General features: G+C 46.1%; 1 protein-coding gene across 1 annotated transcript in view; it reads right to left on the minus strand.

Moving 5' to 3' along the window:
* Positions 1-216: 216 nt before the first annotated feature.
* Ctnnd2 (catenin delta 2) overlaps positions 217-26206 on the minus strand; it is an 874755-nt gene continuing 848765 nt past the window's right edge. The window contains 5 exon segments of the mRNA XM_028882044.2: positions 217-1910; positions 1913-1973; positions 8555-8628; positions 14267-14398; positions 18368-18494. Coding sequence (XP_028737877.1) covers positions 1714-1910; positions 1913-1973; positions 8555-8628; positions 14267-14398; positions 18368-18494 — 591 coding nt within the window. The 3' untranslated portion in view covers positions 217-1713.

A 26206-nucleotide genomic window follows, 5' to 3' on the forward strand; every position in this document is an offset into this window, starting at 1 on the left:
TCTGAGCTGAATTAAACTATGTAGAAAAAGGTGGTGGTGATGGGGGAGAATCAAGTTTTCAAGGAAGATGGCAGCCAATTTCTTTAGTTATTTATTTTTTTATTTTTTTCCAAGAACAGTTAACATTTGCCAGGCACCTGTTGGCCTCAGTCACTTGCATCTAAAGAGCGAAGCTAATTTACCCACAGCCCACGTTCTCTGAAATGGTTAGCCTTATTTCTTAGCTCTGTTAACCAGTAGTCTAACGTTAGCTTCAAGTTCAGTTTTAATCATCTAGCCCGTAATTGTCTACTGCTCCCTGTCACATGAACAAAAACGTTTGAGAGGGAATAAGGCGAGCAGTTTACATCTTCTATGGATACTTCAAGTAATTGGCCCCAAAGTGAAACTACCGAGTTGGCCATGGTTTAACATGTTCGGAGGGCATAAAATGTGGAAGGGATTGACCTGTAGAAAGAGTTGGTTTCTAAGAATGTGTGAACATGTGAAAATCCTACTTTACTTCAGCTGGGCTAATATCCTGAGCCACTAGATGGTGAGAATAGTAGATACATCACAAAAGGAACAAAGTTATGCACACCGATACCGAAAAACAAAAGGCTCAAACAAGATGGACAGCAGATGGAGTTGCTTCTATCCAAACAAAATCCCACACAGGTCATCGTTATACATACACTGACATACACACACCCACACGCACAGACACACAAGCAAGAATGTGTATTTTGTAAGGTTGGTCCATGGAAATAGACATTCTTAGCAAATATGGATGACAGATCAATTGTAATTTATTGTCTTTTAACACTGTATCATCATAAAGAAAACTGGTATAAATGAAAAAAAATCTATTTCAAATATCTACATCTAAAATTTTAGGCAGTGAAAAAGCACTTTGTTGACAAGGAGTGTGGAATGACGTGTTAGCTGTGAGAAACTGCTGGATGCCTTGTTTAGTTGCCACAAACAAATCACATATCAGAACGAACAATACTGCTAAATATTCCTTTTTTTTTCCTGTTTTTTTTTTCTCTTTTTTGTTAAAACATACTGGGAGAAAGAAAAGAAAAGAAAACTGGAAATCCATACATCTTCCAAAAGTTTGAAATTGAAGCAATATTTAGAACCATTGATGAGGAATCACGGCGGCATTGGTGTAATATACACAATGCGCTCTTCTTCTTTAATCTGTAATGTACATCAAATACTTTACAACAATGCATTAACAAAAGGCAAGAGACGTCTTGCTGTACAGAGAAACCCCAATGCAACTTGAAGCCTAGAGTCACATGGATGAGAGAGTAACAAAGCGTGAGAAGCCGTCCCCCATAGTGTGTAAACTATTCTGTCTTGTGCTTAGCGATAACCTCCACGCCCATCACCGCGACCGTCCCCTCTCTCCTTCCTCCAGCCACCACATGGCCCATAAAGCACTTTGAAATCTCTATCATTCAAACTAGAAAGGTGTTGAATGTGGTCACATTTAGGATTGCGTTTAGCGTCCTACCGATTTCCCAGTTAACTCTCGATTCATTTAGCTTTCTAAAATAGCTCTGAGTATTTCTTTCTGGTTATCACAGCCTTCCTATGGAACAGGCTTTAAGAAACTAAATTTGCAGGGGAAAAAAGAAAAGAAAAAAGAAAAGAAAAGAAACAGAATGTCCTGTGGTATGCATGCACATGCACTGTTCCCGGAATGCCTCGCGTCCTGGCTCCTCACACCCAGGAGTCGGGCGAGGCCGGGTAGTGACTCGTTTCGTAGTTCAGTTCACTGTAAGGACGGGCAGCGGAGTAGAAGTCGACATAGTTGCCGGTGGACTTGAGGCCCAGGTGCATGGTGTACTCGCCGGCCGGAGGGCGGTGATGGACCTGGTCCTCAAAGAAGGACTCGTCATAATTTCGTGTCGAGTTCTGAAAGGCTGGTAGGTCTCATAGTCTTTCCTGCTGGGCTCCTGGGGGACAGGCTGTGCTGAAACCTGGCAGGGAGAGAGAGTGTCACTCTGGGTCAGCCGTTCCCTAGCCCACCCTCCTTCCCCCATGCCGCTCTAGCACCTTGTATGGAAAGGACTGGAGCCTGCTCCGGGCTTTCTGCACACACTGCCAATGGCTGTGTTCTTTCCATTCAATTTGATGTTTTGATTTTGTATCTATGGGGGTGCAGTTTGCTGATTTGACGCTGGTAATCCAATGTGTTGAGTAGCATTTCAACCTCCTTGGCCACCTACTTCCTTGTGCTGGGAATCTTCAAACTCTCCCCTTCTAGTTCTTTATAAAGTACACAAAGCTCATCATGAACGTCATGCTGTGGTACTATGGATGTGATTGCTTGCTCCCCATGTCTCTTGGGGGCCGAAGAGTCCTTATCTGGCATCCTTTTCTCTCTTCCTCCTCCTCTCCACTCTTCCTGCCTCTGCTGCCCACTAGGCTACTTGCTTCTGTGAAAGCAACTTGGTTTTTAGTAGCCCTGTGTGAGAACAACTAAGTTTGATCTTTCTGATGTTCTAGCCAGGAAAGAGGCGCCCAGGAGAGGTTTGATAACTGGTCCAGGAGACTAGGGAGATACATCAATGGATAAAAGTTTTTGCCATGAAATTGAAGACCAGAGTTTGGATCCCCAGAACCCACATAAAGGTTGGTAGGTGTGATGGCTGCCTATGGCTCCTGCACCAGAGAGGCAGAGACAGGGGCTCCCTGGGGCGAGCTGGCTAGAAAGGATTGGTAGTTCCGGGTTCCATGCTCATTAAACCTATTACCCACTCCTAGATCTTGGAGACGTCCATGGTGATTTCTGTCTCTATGAATTTGCTTACTTTTGGAGCCCCACATGTGTGGAACCACACAATACTTGCACTTGTGTGCCTTGGCTTTTTGCCCTCAGTAAGTTTTTATTCCTTCTACATGTTATATTTGTTAGAATTTTTTTTGAAGAATAAATGAAAAAAAAATGGATGTAGCTTATTTTGTTTATCCAAAAACAAATGAGATAATTGGATAACTGGATGTGCTTCTGTCTATTTGAGTCCCCCTTCTGGTTTTTTGGGTGTATACCTTGGATCAGACAGGAGCTCTATGTGTAGCCCTTTGAGGAACCCACGGCAGCTCTGCTCTCTTATGGGGTGAGCTACGGAGTAAAGAAGTGTGGACTAGGGGCTGGAGAGATGGCTCAGAGTTTAAGAGCACTGGCAGCTCTTCCAGAGGTCCTGAGTTCAATTCCCAGCAACCACATGGTGGCTCACAACCATCTGTAATGAGATCTGGTGCCCTCTGCTGGCCTGCAGGCATACATGCAGGCAGAACACTGTATACATAATAAATAAATAAATCTTTAAAAAAAAAAAAAAAGAAGTGTGGACTCAGCTCTATAGAATAAAGGATGTTTGTTTTCATCATTTCTACATTTGCTGCAATATCAGAGAGGCTGGAAATGCGCAAGGTCTAATGACCGCATTATCTCCTGCTTATAATACATTCCTGAGATTATGTATGGAATTGTCGCTTCCCTGTGGTTGGTCCACTCCATCACACCTGCCCAAAGTAACCAGGACCTCAGACAGACACACACTCCAAATAGTCTACCCTCTGGAAGATCAAATGTTTCCTAACACTTGGTGCAATTAAAAACTGATTAAATTAAAGAATGTCACAAGAACAATGGTTTACACCTGTAATATCACATATGAGGGAGGCTGGGGCAGAAGGATACAAAGTTGAGGCCTTGGGGGTTCAAGGCCAGCCTTGACCACTTAGCATGACTCTGCCTCAAAGTTAGAGACTAAGAAGGCGGAGGGGCAGCTCACGGGAGGATTACCTGCCTATCATGCACCAGGCCTTGGGTTTGATCCTCTGTACTTCTGGGGCATTCTGAAGCTGTCCACTAGAAGGTGGTGTCTACAGTGCTCTCTGGTGTCCCAGCCCAACTCAGTACTCCTTGTACTTGGCCTCTGTGGGTTACTGTCTGGTGTAGGGTCTACAAACATTCGAAGGTCACAAGAGTCTTATGTCAAAAGTCAAAAATTGGTTACCCTGCTTGGCTTTAGTGAGAGTAAGATAAGGAACATTCCTGGGCTGATAATACAATAGTTGACTGCCCCCCAGCCCCCAATCTCTCTCTGTTTGACTGACTCTAGGGTTCCTTTTCAGGTACCTGACCCCTCATTGTGAGCAGATGTCCCTAAGGTGTGGGATGAGGGGGACCGATTGCCCATGTCCACAGTGATGTGCAGTGATAGCCAGGATGTCTGGTATGGATGACAAAACACTCTGGAAAAGATACCGTTTGATTACTTTGCAGCAGATTCAGTAATCCCCTATTCATTTTACCAAGGTTCAGTGCGGTAGCCTCCTTTAGAAATGGGTTTAGTTAATAGGTAGTGATTTGTAATTAGCACGGTGTGTGTAAATGAATGCCTTTAATGGCCCACATATAATTCTCCTCTCAAGTAAGAGAAACTCCATTTTTTATATATAATTGATTTATACTAGAAATCGATCAGTTCTCCACAGAAGTGGTGAACTTCTTTACAGAGGCTGTCCAGGCTGCCTCATACTTCCAGTTAGTGCTGGCAAATGAGCGAGACTTCAATCTACCTGTGAAAGCCTGGATGTTCATGGAGCATTAACCTCTGCTAGCCCCCAGATCCTGGGCCTGAGAGGAATTTTGGAAGTAGCCTGCAACATCCGTGAAGGCCAGGTCTAGCAGGCTGCATGGGGGGGGGAGGGGAGAGGCTTCCCATTCCAGAAAGAGTTGTGTATTGTGTGAGACTGTGCTGCAGTCTGAGCTCGGAGCACTGAAGGGCCAAGTCAGAAGGCTTGGAAACATGCACAGGGTACTTGCTAGAACCCACTGTCTGTATTTCAGTAGGCATTGCCTTCAGTATTCAATGAATTGTTCTTTTTTTATTCCTCAAAGTATCACAGGAGTGTATGTATGCACATGCCACATTGACCTATATCTGTGTCTTCCATCTGTCTGTTGACTTATCTGTCTGCTCATCTGATTCCTACTTTGCTGGCCTCTTCTGCAGCAATCACATCCCCTTTCTGTTTCTCAGCCACATGGTGCAGACAGGACATTTTTACAAGAGACTGAATAGATGGGGCCTCTTGATCTTGTACCTTCAGCTTCCCCAACCAGGAGCTAAACTTATTTCCTTTATGTAGCACCCAGCCTTCAGCATTTCATCACAGCATCAGAAAAAAAAAAAAAAAAAAAAAAGATCAAGATTGACTAGCAAACTGGATTTATTTTGAATAGTTAGCAAAAACTAACTGCTAATGACAGGATCTCCAGTGTTTTTCATTTGGGAAAACTGAAGATTCAGGGCATTAATGAAGAGGGCCAAGTGGTAAAGACTTCCATTTCTTGGGTCTCAATGTTGTCACAGCAGCAAGAAATTGTCCAAGATGTGAATAACTGGGATAAATACCATATCTATTGAATCAAAGAGTCTGGTTTGAGGGCCAACAGGTTTATGTTTTGATAGCAGTGGGTGGTGGTAGTCGCAGTGGAGGGGTGAGAAACAGGGGCTGGGGGGGGGGCTCATGCCCAGATTTGAAAGCCACTGAGTCAAGAGACGGGAAATGGGACACAGAGACAGAAGGATCAGTTTGAATCCTTGCTTCTTCCCAGCTGGAGGACTGAAGGTAAGTCCTGTCCCTGGATAATCATGTCCTTATCTCTGGTGACAATTACACCTGTCTGCTTACCTGAGATTGGGACTCGGAACACCAACAAAACCAAGCCAAACCAAACCAGACCAAACCAAACCAAACCAAACCAAACTAAACCAAACCAAACCAAACCAAACCCTTAAGGTCATGGTTTAAGTATAAAACACAAACCCCTTTTGTTGAGAGTTTATGAACAAAAAACTCCCACTGCCAGAAAGGCACATGAAGTTAGATATATTCGCATTTATAATCATGGGATTGATGAGCAGACTTTCACTGGGACTTGGGGAGCGTGAAAATAATGTGTGTGATCTGTCACTAAGCATAAGAACCAAGGATCCTCAACTTTATTTTACACTATTGGTTGTTTCTCCTCGGAGACTTTAAGTACATACTTTACTGAGAATGTGCACAGAGTTCTCGGCAGTCACATGACTTGTGCCCCGGAGCCTGGCTCCTTTTTGTGGAGGCACAGGAAGTGTGGCTCTGGGCTGTGTCCCTACCCTGTCACGATGGCCCACACATCAGGTGCTGGCACTTACGCCCCTTCTCAGGACTTCTGCATTGTCCTGGAGACCCACCTCTCGACGGTCAGCTGCTGCTTGCCCCTTCTCGGTGACTGTTTTGTTTACAGACAGGTTCTCTTTCTACAGCCCTGTTTGGCTTAGAACGTGCTACACAGCCTGGGCTGGCTATGAACTAATGGCCACGGCACCTTGAGTGCTGGGATTATGGGTTTGAGAAACCATACTTGGCCCAAGTCAAGGGCCTGTTCTCTGGTGCTTTGCGAATCTTAGTTTTAATTTTCATAAATGATCAGAATACTCTTCAAAATAGGCTTATGAGAACATTATGGGCTATTCTATAAATGCAGGGAACAGTCTTTGGAGCTACTGTAGTAAGACCATGCCTAGGCTACACCAGGGTGCATTTTTATTACCAAGTACAGCGGGATTGCATGGCCAGGAAGTCTGCTATGAGATGTGCTGATTCTGCGGGGAGCTCTCTCTACCTGCGTAACTAAAGGCTAATCCTGTACTCTTGGTTGCAAAATCAGGACTACATCCTTTCATCCCTACAAATCTCTGAGAGCTTGAAATTCTTTACTCCACGTAGCTACAGAATTTCATGATATTTGCTACAAGGAAAAAAAAAAAAAAGAGTTGGTTTCCATAACTGGAGTCGATATCTCTAACACACTTTGTTCACTTCTTTACATGTAGGCAGGTTCACTGGCAAGAAAATAGTCAAGGCTGCCCTGGTGATTTCCTTTCTACTTTCCTGACCCAGTTTATTTATTCACCAGCTTTTTTTTTTTGCTTTTAGCAGAGCCCAGAATTGAAGGGGGGCAGGTAGGCAGGTAGCTATTAGCAATATGTCAGGCAGGCTCTTAGGCCATTGCATTCATGGGTGGTGGTGGGGGTTGTTACAACAATGCCAGATGTCTTCTGGAGTGGGTGGGCACAGACTGGAGAACAGAAGGTAGGAGGGTAACGCCTCAGCTAAGGATCACAGTTCCTGCGGATGGCTGATCAGACATGAAATCCAACTGAAGTTCAAGGACAGTTTAGTGTTTTCTCCTTCCTAGAAATGGGACTGCACAGGACACGCCCACCTGCTGGAGGGCGATGCGGCTCTGCTGGGTGCTGGCATTATTCTAAAGCCACACACACACACACACACACACACACACACACACACACACACACACACGCTCCTATGCTTTCCTACACCTGGCCATTGCAACCAGGGGCATGTTTTTTTTAGTTATTTATCTCCACGTGACTTTTCCGAAGCGTGACAAGCATGTAAGGCACCCACAGAAGCTAGCCTGAGCGAGGGTTATTATAACAAGGGGCCAAACTTTCTCTGCTGCCCACCGCAGGGGTGAGGGCGACAACGGGCTGATAGCGGGGAGGCCCGGCCTCTGTTCTGCTCTTCCCCAGAGAAATGGGCAAAATGATCCTTTAACAAATAGTTCTAAAATCAAGCAAACAGAGACTTCGACTACATTCAGGGTCTTCTGTGTGGGTTTCTTTTTAGAGTGGTGTTTCTGTTATTGTTAAATATTATGTGTAACGCAAAGATTTTGTGTTAATTACAGATGGCTGGGTAATAGAAACTACCCAATCCCTGTCCAGTCAACAGACACCTCTGTTTCAGGCACTGGCATCTTATACTTGTCTAGTTGGGGCTTTCTTTTTAGGTCCAGCCCATCATCTGTTTCTCACTTGTATCACGAATCACTCGAGGCTGGATAGGTTTATAAAAGAAAGAGGACAATTTATCTCATAGTTCTGGGTGTCCAAGGGCATGGTGCCAGCACTGGATTGCCCAGTGATAACATCACGGCAGATGGCAAGGTACTGGCTGTAGTACATTCATGTGCATAAGAGAGACCACCTGGGGATAGGACTCTCCCCCAGGAGAGAGGGGTGGATTCCCCAGAAAGCTAACTCTGGGCCTCACAGGAACGACTGTCGTCATTTTCAGGGTCAGGGCTGCCAGTGAACTTCCACTGGACTCCACTTCTTAAAGGTCCTACACCCTACGCACTGCTGTTCTGAAGGTCAGGTGTCCAGCCCATGAACATCCGAACCAAGATGGCGCCATAGCGTGATACCAACTTTCTACTGCCAGGTAGGAAGTGAGGGTGAGAGTTGTTCTGAAGCCTGAGGCTGTTTAAAGCCTGCGACTGGACTGCACCAGGAGCAGCTGTGCTATACTGCACGTGAGGACAGTACACAGAGCAGCTTGGGTTTTGATGAGCGTGAGGCAGGCGTCAGTTTACTCCCAGCGAAACCAATTCTAGGAATTGGAATTTGTGGAATTCTAGGCCACGTGAGTTGATGGGAACAGGAATGCAGACGTGTGGCTTACACTTTACCTGGTTGTGTTTGATATCTTCGGCGGGCGCACCATATGAATTCCTATACAAAGTTGAGACTCCAGTGTTTTGAGCTAAAAGCAAAAGGAAAACGGAATCATTAGCAATAAAAGCCAGGTTCCAAGTACAGAATGATGGGTACTGAGGCAGGTTCTTGGCCTCATACAGCTTGGTGTGTCATGGACCATTCCAAGTGGAAGGATCTCTTTGTCCCCAAGTCTCCCTTTACGTATTCGGGAAGAAGAGAAACCATGCTACAAACCCCCATAGCCTGTCAGCTTATTCTAGTAATGTTTGCATCATGGACAGGGTCAGGAAGGGTGCGGCTCACAGATGGTCACCTTGCAAGTTTTATTGCCCTCTTTCCTGGCAAAAACCAAAGGATAATAAAAGCTTGTCACCTGCACTGAGGCATGCAGGAGCTTCGTCAGCAGCTCAGCTTTTAGTTAGAGAGTGACAAGAATGCAGTCTCTGATTTGAGTGCACACAAACACTTGGTCATCTCTCGGACAGTTCACTCGCCAAGGCCTGAAGGCCATGCAGACAGCACCATCTTAACATCTATCCCTTTCACATCTGGTGGTGGAAGGGGCAGGGAGCTTCAGAATCCTGTTAGGTACAGAGACAACTCCACATTGTCTTCACACCTGCCTCTAGGTGAGGGGAGGGAAGGTATCCTGCTTCCAGGGGAGGTGTCCAGTTCCTCAAAGGTACCTTGGAGGTACATGCCACAGGCCCAGATGAAGGGCAATACTCCTCTCACATATACTGAGGGGTCATGGCTTAAGAAAGACATGAAGAATGCTACTTGTCCAAGGTCAATAGAACACACACACACACACACACACACACACACACACACACACAAAACACCCTTTTTTCGGGGGTTTATTTTTTGAGATAGGGTTTCTCTGTGTAACAGCTCTGGCTGTCCTAGAACTTGCTTTGCAGACCAGGCTGGCCTGGAACTCACAGAGATCCACCTGCCTCTGCCTCCTGAGTGCTGGGATTACAGGCATGCACCACCACTGCCAGACACACACACACACACACACACACACACACACACACACACACTTTTAAAATATCCTTGGCTTCCATGATCTGAGGATAATGAAATTTACATACCACCTACTCTCTTAGAATCAATCAGGACAGCATAGCAAAGTTTAACTTCATACCTCTCACTGCTACGATACTTGCCTAAAAGGCACGTAACACAGTAGCTGTGCAATTCACACCTTGGGAGAGAGTGCTTAGGAAGCGAGAGCAGAGCTCACTTTCGGCTTCCTCTTTACCTCCTGTGTGTGTTGCACGCACATGGAAGTGTGGGTATGTGCACCCTTGCTCATGCACGGTACCAGGGGTGACAGAGCAGAACATCGGAGGCTGTCCACCGCTGCTCTCCACCTCATTACCTTGTCCCCGAGGCGGAAGCTCACTATCTCGGCTAGACTCTGCCTGCCTCTGCCCTCCGGTGCTGGAGCTACAGGTGCGGCCAGCCAGGCCCAGCTCCTTGCACGTTCACACTCAGGTCCTCATCCTTGCACAGCACAGTGAGCAATTTCTCCAGCCCCTTTCTTCAGCTTTACACCGCTCTGCTCCCCTCTCTGACCAGATCTACATTTCACCTATCTCTTATCTTTTTTACTCCTGGGTCACTGAATCTTCCTAGTGGGCCCAACTGTCTGTCTGTCCTGTGTTCACTGTTGACCAATCTTCCACAGCCAGGGGGACCCTGTGTTTTATGGATTGGATTATGTCACACTCTCAGCTTGGTAAAATTCAAGCTCCACATGCTTTGCCCCCAATCCCACTTTCCACCATGTTTCTTAACCAGTCTCTCTTGTTAAGGAGCCTTAACCACAGTGCTCCTCTTTGCTTTACTGAGTGAGTCAAGGTTGTGTGCCCTCAGGAAGACTATACCTGTAAATCCTCCTTTACAGGTACAGTCTGGTGGTCAGGTATCAGCTGAGATGTCTCCTTGTTACGCATGGCATGCAAAGCTACCCTTTCTACCGGGATTCCTCTGTCTCATCATCTGTCTAGTCCCTCATCATGCTCAGCATCATGTGACACCACCTTGTGGGAGAACTTGTTCTGATGCTGATCTTGTTTACTGCTGGTCTTTGTTTACTAGAGCAGAGGCCCTATAAAAACAGAGAAGCATGTCTTGTCCTTTCTGCTTGTATGTCTCTGGATAGAGCCGGGTCTCAGTGGATCTTCACAGAGCAGGAGACAATTACTGAATGACTGAATGAAGGCATGGATCTTAGAAATCGATCTATCTGCCCTATATAAACATGCTGACAAAAATGTCACTTCAAGGTCAAGGTGAAAGACTGATGTATTTTAGGGGGCAGGAACATCTGTACTGTTACAACCTTAGCCTCTTTTCACAGTGTATTGGTTTTTAAGTAGAAGATGCTTCTGTTGGAAGTTCTGTCCTCGGCTCACTTGCCTGTGTAAAAGAGACCCCGGTTGAGAGGGAACTACGTTCACAGGCACATGAAGTGGAGAGCCTCAAGGATGCTCTTCATAGAGAAGTGCCTTTCTTTCTTTGTGTGCCATTCCCTAAACACTCCATTTCTAACCGAAAGGATTAGGATGGCTTTAAAAGGCATAAGAGAGACATTGACAAAAACCGGCAGGCATCACCCGATGAAAGGGGAAGTTCAGATGGAAAGGTGAAGTCCCCAGATAAATTTAAAAGTTAGGCTGTGTAACCAGGGATCAGCCGGCACAAAGAGGTTCCTAGGCAACCACAGCTGGAGAACTAGCTGCCAGCATCTGGCATGCTTGAACGCACAGCTGACTTGGGATTCTCAGGGCCCCTCAGTAACACAAAGAGAGATGGTGTTCTCAGAGACGTGCTGGAAGCTAGGGAAGGAATGTGGAAGAAGAGAGAGTGGGATGCCTGGGGTGAAAACCCACATGGGTCTGGATTTCTGAGACCCAAGCTCGGGAATGTCAGTATAGGTAAGGAACCGTGTCTACCAACAGTGTTCCAATGTTGCCTTTGAGGGCAGGTGGTCCCTCGTTTCCCATAGCAGACAGCCTCTCCTCAATGGGGAATGGTAGGGCATCACTGGTCCCTCAGGACCAAGAAAGGAGGAAACATTTGAGGTTTTTCCCACCAAACCCTGCCACACCTTGGGTTTAATCTTAAATGACAGGAAAAAAAAAAAACAGCTAGTTTTGAAATGGAGATCCCAAGAAATCTGACTTTGTAAGTGAATTCTCGAATGATGGGCAGTTCCCAAAGTTCCTAGAGTGGAAGTTGGTAAAACGACTCTTCTATTCCAGAGTGACATGTTGGGTGCTATTGTGGCTCAGCTGGTGACTTAATTCACACCACTGACAGGAGGCACTCACTACCACCACCAGGCTCATTACCAAAAGCCCCACCTTCGTCCTTGCCGGCACCTCCACTCCACCATTGCCACCCTTGCCGGCATGTTAACATCCACTCTCATCCCTTCACCTCCACCATTACTGACACACTCACCTCTGCCCTTAACACCACATAGGGGGCTGGACCTCCGCCATCACCACCCTTGCTAACACCTCGGCCTCCACTACTCACTACTGTCACATCCCACTATTATCACGGCCATGAAGTCACCAACACAATCACCTCCCCTTCTCTCATTACCACAACAACCACCACCACCACCACCATCACCACCACTCTACCACCACCACCACCACCACCACCACCACCACCACACCACCACCACCTCTACCACCACCACACACCACCATAGCCATCACCACCACCATCACCACCACCACCACCACACCACTACCACCACCACCACCACCACCTCCACCACTACCTCCACCACCTCCACCACCATCACCACCACCACCACCACCACCACCACCACCACCACCACCACCTCCACTTCTCTCCTTGCCCCCACTGCCTCTCTATCCCTCCACTTCCCTTATCACTTCTACCACCCTCACACTGTTAACCTACAGCTTTTTATCTAAAAACCCATTGACATGAGAAGAACGTTCTTATATCAACAAACTCAGTCAAGAGCCCAGTTTTCCCCTAGGTTGGCTACATGACTGACAGCATTGTTTTGAACTGAGTTTCCAAGTAAAGTCAGAGCTAAGCTGTTTGGGCCTCTAAGTAGGTTTAAAGAGTTCCATATATCTTAATAGCAGAGTTGTCAAGATCTTGGCCATTTCCTAGGCGGGAGGACGATCCGGCACAAGAGACATTTTATGCGTTATTTTACTGTGTGTGTGTGGGCAAACTCATGTATCACTACAATTATTTCAACATAAACATATTGCTCTTAAAACCCTTCAGGATGATTCTACTGGGCCAGAGAGTTGAAAAGCAACACTAAACTCAAAGGATAGCAATACAATCAATCTTACAATTATTCTTCTAACTATCATCTCAATCTGTCATCCCAGATTCCGGTGCTGTGGCTACCTGGGGCAATAATAATTATAAACTGGACCGGTCAGATGAATTTGCTGTCATCGATAATTCAGGCTAATCAGACTGAATTAGATTCTCCCCTGGGCACCTCCATGCTAGGGACTCAGATTCTCAACTTTCTCGGGCCATTCAGTGATGGCTAGAGCAACATTTATAGGGCAGGGAAAAAAATAATAGAGAAAGAGAAGAATAAGTTATGGTGGTGAAATGAACTCATCTCTCTCATTCAAGAGGCATTTCAGGATGCAAGGTGACCTGTGGGGTCTGCACACTGAGGCAGAATGTGGTCCTGGGGGTTCAGGTAGGACATACGTCTTTAGCGCATGTTTCTTTATGCAGCTCTGCAGGGCTAACACAGAACACACCGCTGCTGGGGTAAATACATTTGTTATTGCAAAAATTTATCTTATCTGTCCTGGGTTTGGAAGACATTTAATAAATCATCCAATTTGTCTACTCTGCTTCCCTGCAGGTCTGCGCATAAATAACATCAGAGACCCATGCCCCATGCTTTTCAAGAGTGCTCTGATGGGAGCATCTCTGTGTCTCTTTAGGGTTACACCCTTTGCACCCCAGTTTTATCAATGATTTGACCACCTGATCTCCTCTTACAGGCCCATTACTCATAGTCTATTTTCAGGAGGGACCCATCTTCATCTCCACATGGCAAAGAATCATGTTGGGCCTTTGTTAAAGTCATGTGGCTCTGAGAGTCTGGTTCTGAAGATCTAAGCTCCCTACAGGAGCTTCCATGTCCTTCTTCCCATGTCCCATCCTTATAACTGTGTTCTTAGAGAAGCTGTCAGGGGAAGGGAGTGGATTAAGACCCCAAAGACATTTGTAAATCCCCAAGGGAAACTGTATAAAAGATATGGGGGGTGGGGGGTTAAGGCCATGCCTACTTACAAGCCAGGGTGAGCAAAGCATTCTGGGAAGGGAGCTAACAGGCACCAAAGTCTATCAACTTTGGCCTCCCCAGAGTTCTCAGCTGATGGGATGGAAAGATGATGGATCTGACTGAGATGAGGACGAAGACAAAAGCTCATTCATTCCTGTAGAAGTTTCATGGGCCTTGCTATCTATATAAAAGATCGGCATTGTGGTAAGAGAAGAGAAGATCTCAGTAAGAGTCCTGTAGGTATCCTTGTCTTCTTCCCCCAGTTCCAGGTACTATCAAGATCTCAAATGCTCTGACAATCCTCCCAGCCATCAGCATTGGTCCCGGTCAAGTGCGTGACTGCGCTCACCTGTCATGGCGTCTTTTCTGGAAGTGTGTTCTCCTTTAGTTCCATGGTAAGTGGCATTGTTGCCAGTGGACTCATAGTCCGTTTTCCTTTCTTTGAGGCTGATCATTTCTCGAGGTGAAGCTGGGGCACTTGCTATATAAAGAAAAGAGAAAGTTTTTTCTGTTGTTGTTGTTTTGTTTTTTCTGTGTCTCACTCGATGGTAAGCCTGACTTTTTACATAATCAGTTCACCTCACAAATAGACATGGTCCAAAACTTGTCAGTATGGTATTTTTTAGTATGGTATTATTTTTTAGTTTTACCTATTTGACTTGGTGTTACCATCTTCCCTCAGTCCATGGCGACTGCTGCTTTATCATAAAAAGGGACAGTTTGACTTGGAGGTGGGCAGTTAAGGATTACTTACACCTTGGGATCATCCTCCTTGTATAGAAATGGTGGAGACATGACCTTCCCTAGGTAGTACACTAGAGCTTTACGAATGAGACTGGTCTTTCGAGCTCTTTTTCCTTCTCTTCCCACCTCGCCCTCACTTTATTTTTTAATTAGATATGCTTCAAAGGAGCTGTTACAGTTTGAGCATCCCTAATTTGAAAACAGTAGGTACAAACGCTCTGCAGTGTGAAACTTTCTGAGCACTGACATGACAACCGGAGTGGAAAATTCCACACACCCTACCTCCTAACACAGGCTGCAGTCAAAGCACCCCAAAGAATTCAGACCATTTCTACAAAGTCCTACAGGGAGCATGGATGCTTTTTCTGTGTTTAGACTTGTGTTCTCTGCTCAATGTCTCCGTGATATATATGAAATTTCCAAACTAAAAAAAAAATTTATTTAAAAATGAGAAACCTAAAACATTTCTAGTCTTAGTCATTTGAATTAAGGATATTAGACCCATGTTGACACTAAAGGAGTCCCTGACGAAAAGAAATACAATGTGATTTCAACACAGAGTTGCCTAGAGGCTGCCTTATGTAAGACAGAAGTAACATCTCCCATGAAGGGAATTTGTGGGGTTGAAACAACATCACCCACAGAGGGAATCTGGGGCTGAAACCATGTCACCCACCAGGCTCTTCTCCAGGTAGCCTGAGATAGTTGGGAAGAATGTCTTGTTTTTTTTTTTTTTGCTGTTGTTTTTTGTTTATTTTTTCCTGACAAGGCATTTTGGTTTCAACTCTTGGGGTGATCATGTCAATAATGTCTCATTTCTGCTGCTTGTTGATTGCTGGGCACAAGGAATGTACCTCACCATGTTCCTCTTTCTGAAAGAGATGGGCTGTAATTACAGGAAGGACTCCCAGGAGTAATGGTACAGAACCATGGAAACCACAGTGAAGGGGACGGCTTGGTAGCCACTCAACAGTGAGCCAGCACAGAGATGTGGGAAGAGGCAGAAAAGAGTGTTGGTGCTTCAGGGGTGTGGGCCAGGCCTGTTCCCACCATGATGAGGGCATCACACTCAGTATGAGAACCTTGGCCATGGTGTGCTTTTATCTTTCATTTTCTTCTGACTTCCTAAACCCCAGGGCAGTACTCCATAATCTTGATTTACCTAAAGATCTGCCTGAGAGTTTAGGAATTCTCCACCAATTCCTGAGCCTTTTTTGGTTTGAATTTTCCCTGGAAAGCCCTTGGAATCCACTCTTACCAAGCATGCCTGGTGATGAATAAATACATTTTTTTCCCCCAAGAAACTGACTTTTAACATAAAGACCTCTTTGGTAGTGTCTAAGCCGCTTTTCCAGTCATGCCTCAGTTTACCTTTCAGAGCATCATCCGAATGCTGTGCAGGGTTCCTCAGCCCCAGCACATAAGCTTGCTTCTCCCCAATGTATCTCTTTGCACCATGTGAATCATTGGACTCTGCCCAACTTCCTAAACTCCCTGTGCAAATCTCTGTGCCATACAGTGCAGGATGCAGGATGTGAACTGTGTCATGCTTGCGAAACTTAGGGAATCCCAGTAGAGTATGGAAACAGACATGCAGACACATTAGAATCAGAGTTGGAAGTATTTAGGAGAAGTCACATCCAAATGCTGAGAAAGTAAGTAGAGGCATTGTTTGGCTGTCCCGAAGAACCTTCCGACACATCCCAACTGGACCAAACTGAAACCAAGGCTCAGTGCTCAGCTCTTGAGGTACTTGGAGGTTTCCAACCCCAACTACCAATCAGAAAGAATTCCCCCAAATTCCTTAAATATAGATGCTTGAGCCCCATATAACATCAGTTGGGTCAAAGCATCCAATGGGAACGTAGGGGCATCGGACAGGACAACCTGCAGTGATCTGACCCGCGGGTGCATCTCCCTGCTACACAGGGACTCTGGCTCTTCAAGACGGGATTGGAGGCTGAGGAAGGCAGGGAACAGAGCAGGACTGGGTTGTTGTCCATTCCAGGCTGGAGGAGAACAGGGCCACAGTGACGGGACTCTGCACTTTATGGATAGTACCCTGAGCTTAAAGGAGAATTTCCGCATGAACAACCCAGGCTCCAACCAGCCCCCAGCTTGGCTGGGCTCAGTCCATCCCGTCCCGTTCTTGTCTCACCAGCGGTGGCGGGGGTCTCCCTACTTCCACAACCCACTGCCTTCTCTCTCATCCTCTTTCCTGTGGAGAAATCCCGCTTTTGTCCTTGTTCCTCTGGTCCTGGGTATCCTTGCATAGAACCTGGCCATTCAGGAGTCCGGGCCCATCAATCAAAGAGGCACAGGATTTAGAGCCTTTTGACCAAAGCTTTTAAAAATGAGAGCCTAATATTGCACAGATGGTGATGTTTATTAAGCTACATGAAGTGTGTAATTATCTCCTGAGACCTTGCACACGGTGATGCTCTGGGTCTTCAGTAAATCAGGGTTAAGCTCCAGGAAAGATCAAATCATGCGAACGAATGTTTATTAGGTGTCTTGATGTGCCTGGCCTAGGAAATACCAAGGCACAGCACTTGATGAATGGATCCCCAGTCTGGCCTTTGCCTGCCTACTCCAGACATGGCTCTTCCAAAGCCCAATACCTTCCCATCTACTCTGTCGCCTCATCTTCCTGACTGATTGGTTCTTAATCAGGTAAAGCACCCTCCTCTTCTGTCCCAGGCACCCTTCAAGCCCTCAGAATCCTAGAGTCAGAAGTACGTGTCCACCTCTGTGCTTCGAAGTTACAGGGGCTTCCTGACTCTCATTTATGGTTGGGTCAGATGTCCTAACCAACAACCGTACCTTGAACACAAACTTTCATGGAGCTTGGAGAGGGTAATGACATTTCTCTCTTTGTTTCTGCTTTTTCCTCAACCCTATGACAGTAAATCAGGTGAAAAGTTTGAGGGCAGTCATCCTCGGGGACAGAAAAGTCACTTTGATAGGGTGATTTTTCTGCCCAACCCTCCAAAATGCTGTTTCGGAAAACAGGACTTCCTCATTAGGGGTTGGGGACAGGGCAGGGAAGAGAAGGCTGTCACAAATAAGAGCCTAGACATCAGAGTATATGTGGGATCATCTGGGTATTTAGTCTTGACCCATTTCTCAACCAAAGAAATAAACATTCAGAGACAAAAAGATAAGCTTAAAACACTATTCTCTGAGTCAGAGAACAACAGGATGCTCATGTTACTAAATGGCACACATATTTCCATTTAATCTTTCGGCTTACTCAAAATGACTAGAAAATCATATAAAGTATTTTAGAAATGAACCAACCGAGATAAAAATTTAAGTGCTAGGAATTTGGCAAAACGAGAGAAAAATTATGACTAAAAGTTGACTATGACACAAACGTATGAATGATTCAGAGTTTATAATAAGTGAGTTGTGTATGGGGTAGACACACTTGTGTAACCATGATGTGTGAACTCCTGCCTGCTTCCTTTAGACTCCTTCCTCATTGAGTGCATGAGGGCATCCCATAGATGAGATGCAATCTCAGCTGGGACTGGTTCCTGGTCTGTGTACAGCCCCGAGAGTTGCCACCACAATAGAAAACACACCCATCTACTACCCAGTGTACAAGCCAGACGGCTTTTCTCAGTGTGGTGTCCAGATCAGGGGCTGGGCCTGAGTCCCTAGGCTCAGGAGGAGGAAAGCAGGGCCTGGGCCTGGCTCTTACCTGAGCGGTTGTTGGGAGACACACGCACAGGAGAGATGGAGGGTGTGCGGGAGGAGGAGTAGGGTCTTTGTCGATCCCTCTCAATGGTTGAAGACGAGGCTACAAAGTGATATTGTGACCATCCATCCTGCAAAAGACAGCGCACTTCTATTAAGCAGGGAAGGCACGGTGATGCTTCACCTCCTGACTCTGCAGAGTTCCAAGCATGTGAATTTGCAAAACATTTCTGCAGGTGTCAGAAGAGATTACAGAGCCCCGCACATCACCAAGGCTTAACCCAGAGCAGTGGGAATTGAGGACACACCTCTTCTCGTGGAGACAGCCTGGCCAGCTGGGAAGGTGGGTGATTTGTGTCTGCTTTCCCCCCCAAATACTGAATAATGGTTTCTGTGCCAACTTGTTTTGGCCATATGCATTATTAAAAGCAAATATACTGCTCAGAATGTCAGATGGCTCAAACTGTCTATCTTTGTCTACTTGGCTTCAGCTCTGCCTGCTTGCTCTCTATTCACTAGCAAACCTTTCTTAAGTATTAATTTCTTATTCTCAGGACAGATCTGTGAGCAACAGGGCCCTCGTGGCAGCATCCTGCTGTATCATTTATCCCCTTTACGCATTTTCCAACCTCTTTCTGCATCACAGAATCCCAATCCTTCTGTCCCTGGACCTCAAGGCTCTGATAGGACACTGGATAGATGATACATTCCCTGAAGATCCTGGAATTTCCAATCAGAGCATCCTCAAAAGGTTTCCCACCTTTTCTTCCCTAGCCTTCCACTATCTGGTCAGCATGCAAAATGCATCAATACTAATTTTTTTTATAAGACCCACACAAATGCATTACAGGTCATTTATGAATTCATAGAGAACAAAGAGGAAAATTAATGTAGCTGATGATTTAAGTCCTTGTAGCTACAGAGAGCTAACATGTTAACTGTTAAATCTTGTTAACCTGTCATAGGTTTTCCTTCTAGTCTTTCTTCTTTAATTGAATTGTATTTCTATCAAAGTACTGTTACAAGGAGTGCTGGCCTTGGGTATCTGCCCTGCTCCCAATTCTCTCTTCATGGAGAAAACTCTTTCCAACTCTTTTAGTTTGTTTTTTAAGATAATGTTTAGACTTTAAAAGAATTTGATGTTCTTTGAGGAATCATTGCAAATATTAACAAAATCCATACTCATTTCAATATTTGTTCATCTGATTTTGATAATTCCTGTTCTTGCTCATATGATAAAGCCAGGACTATAAGTAGGCTCCTTTGAAAGAGGTTACCAAACAGGCCCTAGGTAAGTGACTGTGTGGTAAGATTCTGCTAACAGTTCCAAGAGCTGGATTCCATTCCACAGAGAAGGAAGGTGGTGAGGCCACACTACAAAAGGAAGCAGGTTAAAGACGCTGCTATTGAAAGTGAAGTTCTCATTCTTGGAAGAGAGAACAGTTGTGAGAGGAGAGTACAGTATGCTGGTGCGGCTGCCTTGTGAAACTCGGCAAAGGAAGCACTTTGAAAATAAAATGCTGATTGGCTAGTAGCCAGGCAGGAAGTATAGGCGGCACAAGCAGAGAAGAGAATTCTGGGAACAGGAAGGCTGAATCAGGAGCCGCTGAGTACCAACATGTAAGATACTAGTAAGCCACAAGCCATGTGGCAAGGTATCGATTTATAGAAATGGGTTAATTTAAGATAGAAGAACTAGATAACAGGAAGCCTGCCACGGCCATACAGTTTGTAAGCAATATGTCTCTGTGTGTTTACTCTGTGTGTTGGGTCTGAGTGGCGGCAGGACTGGCGGATGAGAGAGATTTGTCCTGACCATGGGCCAGGCAGGACTGGAGAAAACTCCAGCTACACTATAGGAGTTACATAGAGCCAGTTACTCACTAAGCATGGCCTCCAAGTCAAGGACAAAACAGATGTGAAGGCACTGGGTGGAAACAGAACGGTGGCCATGACAGAGGGGGTAATCGAGGGTACAGAAAGACACAAAGCCTTCTGGGTACTGGGAATGGAAGACAGCTTATAGACCGCAGAACAGAAGCAGCAGCTCTGGAGGAGGGAGGGAGGGAGGGGAGCGCACATGAGCAACTGACTCAGGCGGAGACTTGGGGAGAAGTAGAATGTTTGACTCTCTGTTGGAAGATCTGACGCCTTGGCCTTTGGGTGTTAGACAGAGAAATTGTGCTTCATCCTGTGTTTCTGCTGTGAGCCTAAGGGACTGGAGGTGCTGCTCCCGAAAAGAATTATGGCAGAGAAGCAGTTTTGGGAGGAAAACCGAGACTGCTTTGGGAGCATGTTCGATTAGAGATGCCTGAAAGACATGGATGTAAGAGGAAAAAAAATCAAGCAGAATCTGCAAATCTGGCTCTCAGGAGCAAGATCAGAGGTAACACATCCTAGAGTTCAGAAAGAGATATTATCCAAGGCAAGGGAAGAGAAAGAACAGGGAGCAAACACAAATTAAGAAAAGCATAAAGCAGAGGCTGAGCGAGCCCAGGGATGCTCCCGCAGTCAAGAGTCAGAGCAGCTGTGAAGGAGGCCGAGAGGAACCGAACGGAGCATCTGGCAGGAGGTGGAGGCAGGTGCAACATCGGGCAAGGAAAGAGGAGTAGATGTAGAAGAGGAGACAGCAAGCGGCAAAGACGAGCACCCACACTGTTCTCGGAGAGGCGGGAACCACTGTGGTGGGCACTGAGGCGCTCTGAGAAGTTTGGTAAAGTCTAACTCAAGTGGGCTCAGAGGACTCCATGACTTGAAGAAGGGAAGTCTAAGTATGGACTCAGTGAAGTTCTAGAATTGAGAGAATCAGCAAGACGGGGCTTGGAGAGAGTGAGGGATGGAGAGATGCTTTAGGGGATCGTCTGGAAGTCACTTGGGCATTCCGTGTGCTGATGGGAATGACCCAACATCCAAGACAAAGAAGCTGGGGACACTGGGGAGAAAGGACCATTGCAGGATGATGTAGGAATGACAGGATTCAGTGAACTAAGGGGCTGCTGGCCAGGAGGAAAGGTGAGGAGAGACAGTCTGTCCAGTCACGAGAGAGGGAAGTGGGGAGATCTGGGCACAGGAGGGTGAACAATCTTCTTTCTTGGTTTTGCATGTTTTCTCAATGAACATGAGGTCATCAGCTATAAGCAAGGAATATAGTTTAGACAATAGGAGAAGAAATAGGAGGGGGCTGAAAACTGAGAGGTGTGTGTGTGGAGGGGAGGCTCAGTTTCAGTGCTGAGTGGGAAGCAAGGGGGGTCTCAGGGCTGGAGAGGAGGTTCAGTGGGTACAGTGCTTGCCACACAGAGCAAGCCTGAGGACTGGAGTTCGGATCCCCAGCACTCATGGAAATGCTGAGCAGATGTGTTGGCCTAGCTACAATCCCAGTGCTCCAGAAATGAAAAGAAATCCCTAAAGCATTCTGGCAGCTAGACTAGCCAGATTGGTGAACTCTGGGTTGAAGTGGGAAAGGGAAACCCTGCCTCAATCTATAAGACAAAGAGTGATCAACGAAGAAGTCCAGTATCAACCTGCTCAGGCCCACAAAAACATGTGCACCTCTACACATGTATAGTACACACACACACACACACACACACACACACACACACCATACAAACAACAACCCTGGATGAGAGGTGACATATTCCCTCTACCCTCTCATTCAGTGAAGCAGGAATCTTGGAATGGCCAAGCTGTGGATCTTTGATACAGCTGCATCTGGAAAAGCCTGGGTGGGACATTAAGATTTCTATTCTGATGGCATATGCTTACAAATGTCATAGCATGGTGTAACACTGGATGCTGGAGGTCAGTGTGCAGCTGGACCAGGGATAGCTAGATCACAGCTGACTACAAGCATGAACGCTGGCTGACTAGTTACTGTGGGGCCTCACTTCTTTCCACATCTCTTACTGTTTGAATTTTTGATCATTTGATTCTTGGTGTTCTAAATAAGCTCAGAAAATGAAGATATATATTTTTGAGGGGAATGTTATTGCTAACTGAACATGTCCCTACTAGCCATGTGCATATTTGTAATCTAGTTAGCAATGAACTATCATTTACTTCTTGCTGTCACTTATAAAGACTTAAGACTGATTTATACAAACACATAAGTCTGGGAGATCTTTTCATTCATCATTTGTCTCTTTGCTTGCTATTTTTTTCTTGTTTAAATTTTAACTCATTCTTGGCCATATTGTGTGTGTGTGTGTGTGTGTGTGTGTGTGTGTGTGTGTGTGTGTATTCTATTATATTAAATGCTTAACCAAAGATCCCTTTGTACCATCCCAATGGCTTGTTGGGGTTAGATAAGAAAGCTCAGGAAAGAAAAATGGAGACTGAAGGACAGCCACAGTAGCTAGGGAGAGCTGTTAATCCCCAAAGGCTGATGATAAGGAACTTTTTAAATGTCCGTGACTCTGCAAACCTCAAGCAGCGACCTAGAAGATGTGCCCTTTAGCTAGAGACCCAGCTAAGCCGTCAAAAATGTGATATGATATCTGGCACCTCAAATTGGTTTTTATTTTTAACACATTAAATTTAAAACTGGAGGCTGGTAAATTGTCCCGAATAGATAGAAACAGAAATTCAAAGAGAAGTCCAAAGTCCTTGAGCTGTAACTCGCCACTAGGAATCACCTGACCTTTTCTTCATACCCTCCTGTGGCCTTCCCACCAGTTGGGGCTTCTGTGGCAAAATTTCTTATGTGTTTCTCTAAGAAGTTTAATGTCCCTCAAAGTTGTGGCTTTCTACAGTGGAATCTTTAGGGGTTCTAAGGCAGGGGAACCAGGTCAACTTTAAGAACCTGGCCTCAACTTTGTGGTCTCAGGAACACCAGTGCTTTGTGACTGGAGCTAGCTCCTGTAGGAAAAGGAGCATGGTGTGTGTGCATGTAAACTTAACAGACACATATGGCCGGGCCGTGGTGGCTCACACCTTTAATCCCAGCACTAGGGAGGCAGAGGCAGGCGGATCTCTGTGAGTTTGAGGCCAGCCTGGTCTCCAAAGCGAGTTCCAGGAAAGGCGCAAAGCTACACAGAGAAACCCTGTCTTGAAAAACAAAAACAAAACAAAACAAAACAAAAAAAAAACATTAACAGACACATACACACTCACACACACCATGCGGGGTGTGCACTCATATACCCATAATGCATTGTGGAGGACAGAGGTCAGTCTTTAGTGTCTTCTTCCATTACTCTCCACCTTATTTTCAAGTGAGGGTCTCTAACTGACCCCAGAGTTCCCTACTTGGGTAGACTAGTGGGTCAGCAACTCCTCAAGATCTTCTTGTCTCTCCCTCCTAGCACTGAGATATAGACGTGTACTGTAGTCTGGACTTTTTATGTGGGTGGTGATGATCTGAATTTTCATCCTCATGCTCGCATCCCAGATACTCACCCACTGAGCTATTTCCCCAACCCCTTCATTGTATATTTTTGAACATTCAGTGAACATTTCCAAACAGAATGCTCTTAGTAGAGGGACCTCCATGACAGATGTGGGGATGAGTGCTTTACAAACTTAGACAGCATACCATTGCCTCATAACTTCTTCCTCTTTTTTTGGGGGGGTGGGGGAGGCGTTTCAAGACAGGGTTTCTCTGTGTGGTTTTGGTGCCTGTCCTGGATCTTGCTCTGTAGACCAGGTTGGCCTTGAACTCAGAGATCCACCTGGCTCTGCCTCCTGAGTGCTGGGATTAAAGGCGTGCGCCGCTGCTTCTGCTGCTGCTGCTGCTGCTGCTGCTGCTGCTGCTGCTGCCGCCGCCGCCGCGCCGCCGCCGCCGCCGCCGCCGCCGCCGCCGCCGCCACCACCCGGCTGCCTCATAACTTCTTCACAAGGTACTAAACACATATCAGTACAGGAGTTTGCTACACGTGTTCACAGGCTGAGCCAGAGCTGCTGGTTAAGGCCAAACTGCTCTCAGGATCATCCCCGCTCCTACTGGAGAGGACTCCCATCATGGAGAGGTGGAGCAGAAGGCAGTGAGGACTCGGCTCCTCTCTACCAGTGTTAGTAGACTCTATCTGTTTTCATTTCTTTCTCCTCCATAAATCAGGAGCGACAGAACTCACGAGCATGAGGGCTTAAAAACACAGCAGCACCTGCGATTCTCAGTCCTTGCGATTCTGTTTGCATTGCTCTCAGGAAGGCCTAGGCGTAAGTCCTTGCAACGTCTCCTTTCTTCCTCTGGCTGATGCTAATGACTCACCCTAGTTGCAAGTCACTGGCCTGTAGTTCTCAGCACAGGCAGAGGGGTCAGCTAGGTGGAACACACACGTACAGAAAGACTTTAAGTTCTTCAGTCTCCTAGTGTATTTGGGAATGTCACATAGAGCATTCTCAACGTTGACTTCTATGGGAACAAGAAGAGGCCACAATCTCAGAGCTGAGAGATACCATACTCATACTCAGTCTGGCCAAACCTGAGAACGGAGCCTCATTGACACTGTGATTCCGCTTTACATGTGCACACCTTCTAGCTGTGGTCACACCTGAGTATGGAGACTCACAGACTCTGTGATTCTACTTTACATGTGCACACCTTCTGTCTGTTAGCTCAGAGACCCGGCACAGTGCCTTCCTTTTTACAATCTGTTCAGTATACCAACCTGGCTCTGTTTCGTGCCAGGTAAACAGGAGGCAGGAAATGCAGGTGCATCAAATCACAACAGCTAAATGCGTGCTGCCTCCAGGGCTCGGGAGCATGCAGGAAAGACGCTAGAGTTTCCGTTTCCCACTAACACTGCATGTTCACATCACACTACAGATTGTAGTGATCCTGTCTGCCTGTCTCCCAGCTGTGAGGCAAAGAGTCTTGTTGGTTTTTGAAACTCTAGTCCTGGGCTTAATGCCGGAACACAGCTAAGCCTGACATATGCTAGCTGGATTTTATGATGTAAGGTAATAGCAGCAATTATTGCAAAAACAAAGTGCTCATCAATTCCATAGGTGTTACTGCTAGCTTCTATAGTCCTTGTATTCTCTGGTTCTACCACAAGAATGATCAGAGCCGTATGATCTTTTTGGTACTGTTTTAGTGGAAATGGATCACATGAGAATCTTTTTCTGTCGTTGGTCCATGACATACACACATTCGGGCTGCAAAGCAGCATTGGTTCAGCTGAAATATTTACGAAGTACGTCTTCAGCTAGGCTCCCTCAGCATCAGTGGTTTCTCTAGGCTGCCTAGGTTTCAGTGTGGAGTATATGAACTTGCCTCCTTTTAATCTAACCTTGAGAGGAATTCTGAAGCATCAATGTATCCGTACATTTGGCCCCTGGGTTGATGCCGATTCCATGTCCATCTTTTGTCTCTGTTGTTTCAGAAAATACAAGTTCCTGCCCATAGCGAAGACACCCAGCTTTCCCCAGTCACAAACCCTCAGGAGGGCGGGGGAATAAAAGGATGAGAAGGGAGAGCACATCACATTTCTCATTAGTTGTGCTCCAGTTTCCTTCAAGGTTGGGTACAGACACTCACACCCACTGCAGAAGTGTGCCTAACATACCGAGGGGCTGGTTCCTGAAGGCATTACCCGGCAGAACCCTTACCGGTTAGGGAACAGTGCTGACAGTCACATTCCAGGTGTGCTAACCATGTCATCCAGAGGGGAGGAGAGCACTTGGGTGAGATGGAATAGAACTGTGGTGTGGGGCGGTGCAGTCTCCCACCTGCCTCCCCCACATTTACATCAGAAGAGGAAGGGGACTCGGGCGATGAGTTGGCTCAGGCCACAGAACAGAATTTACAAGAAGGGTAGATGGAAGAGAATTGTCTCAACAGATGCTAAAGGGAAAGTTGGAGACTTGGTCTTCAGGAGAGAGAAAAATGGGGTGACCCAGC

This window comes from Peromyscus leucopus, chromosome 11 (genome assembly GCF_004664715.2).
Source record: "Peromyscus leucopus breed LL Stock chromosome 11, UCI_PerLeu_2.1, whole genome shotgun sequence".
Classification (NCBI taxonomy): Eukaryota; Metazoa; Chordata; class Mammalia; order Rodentia; family Cricetidae; genus Peromyscus; species Peromyscus leucopus.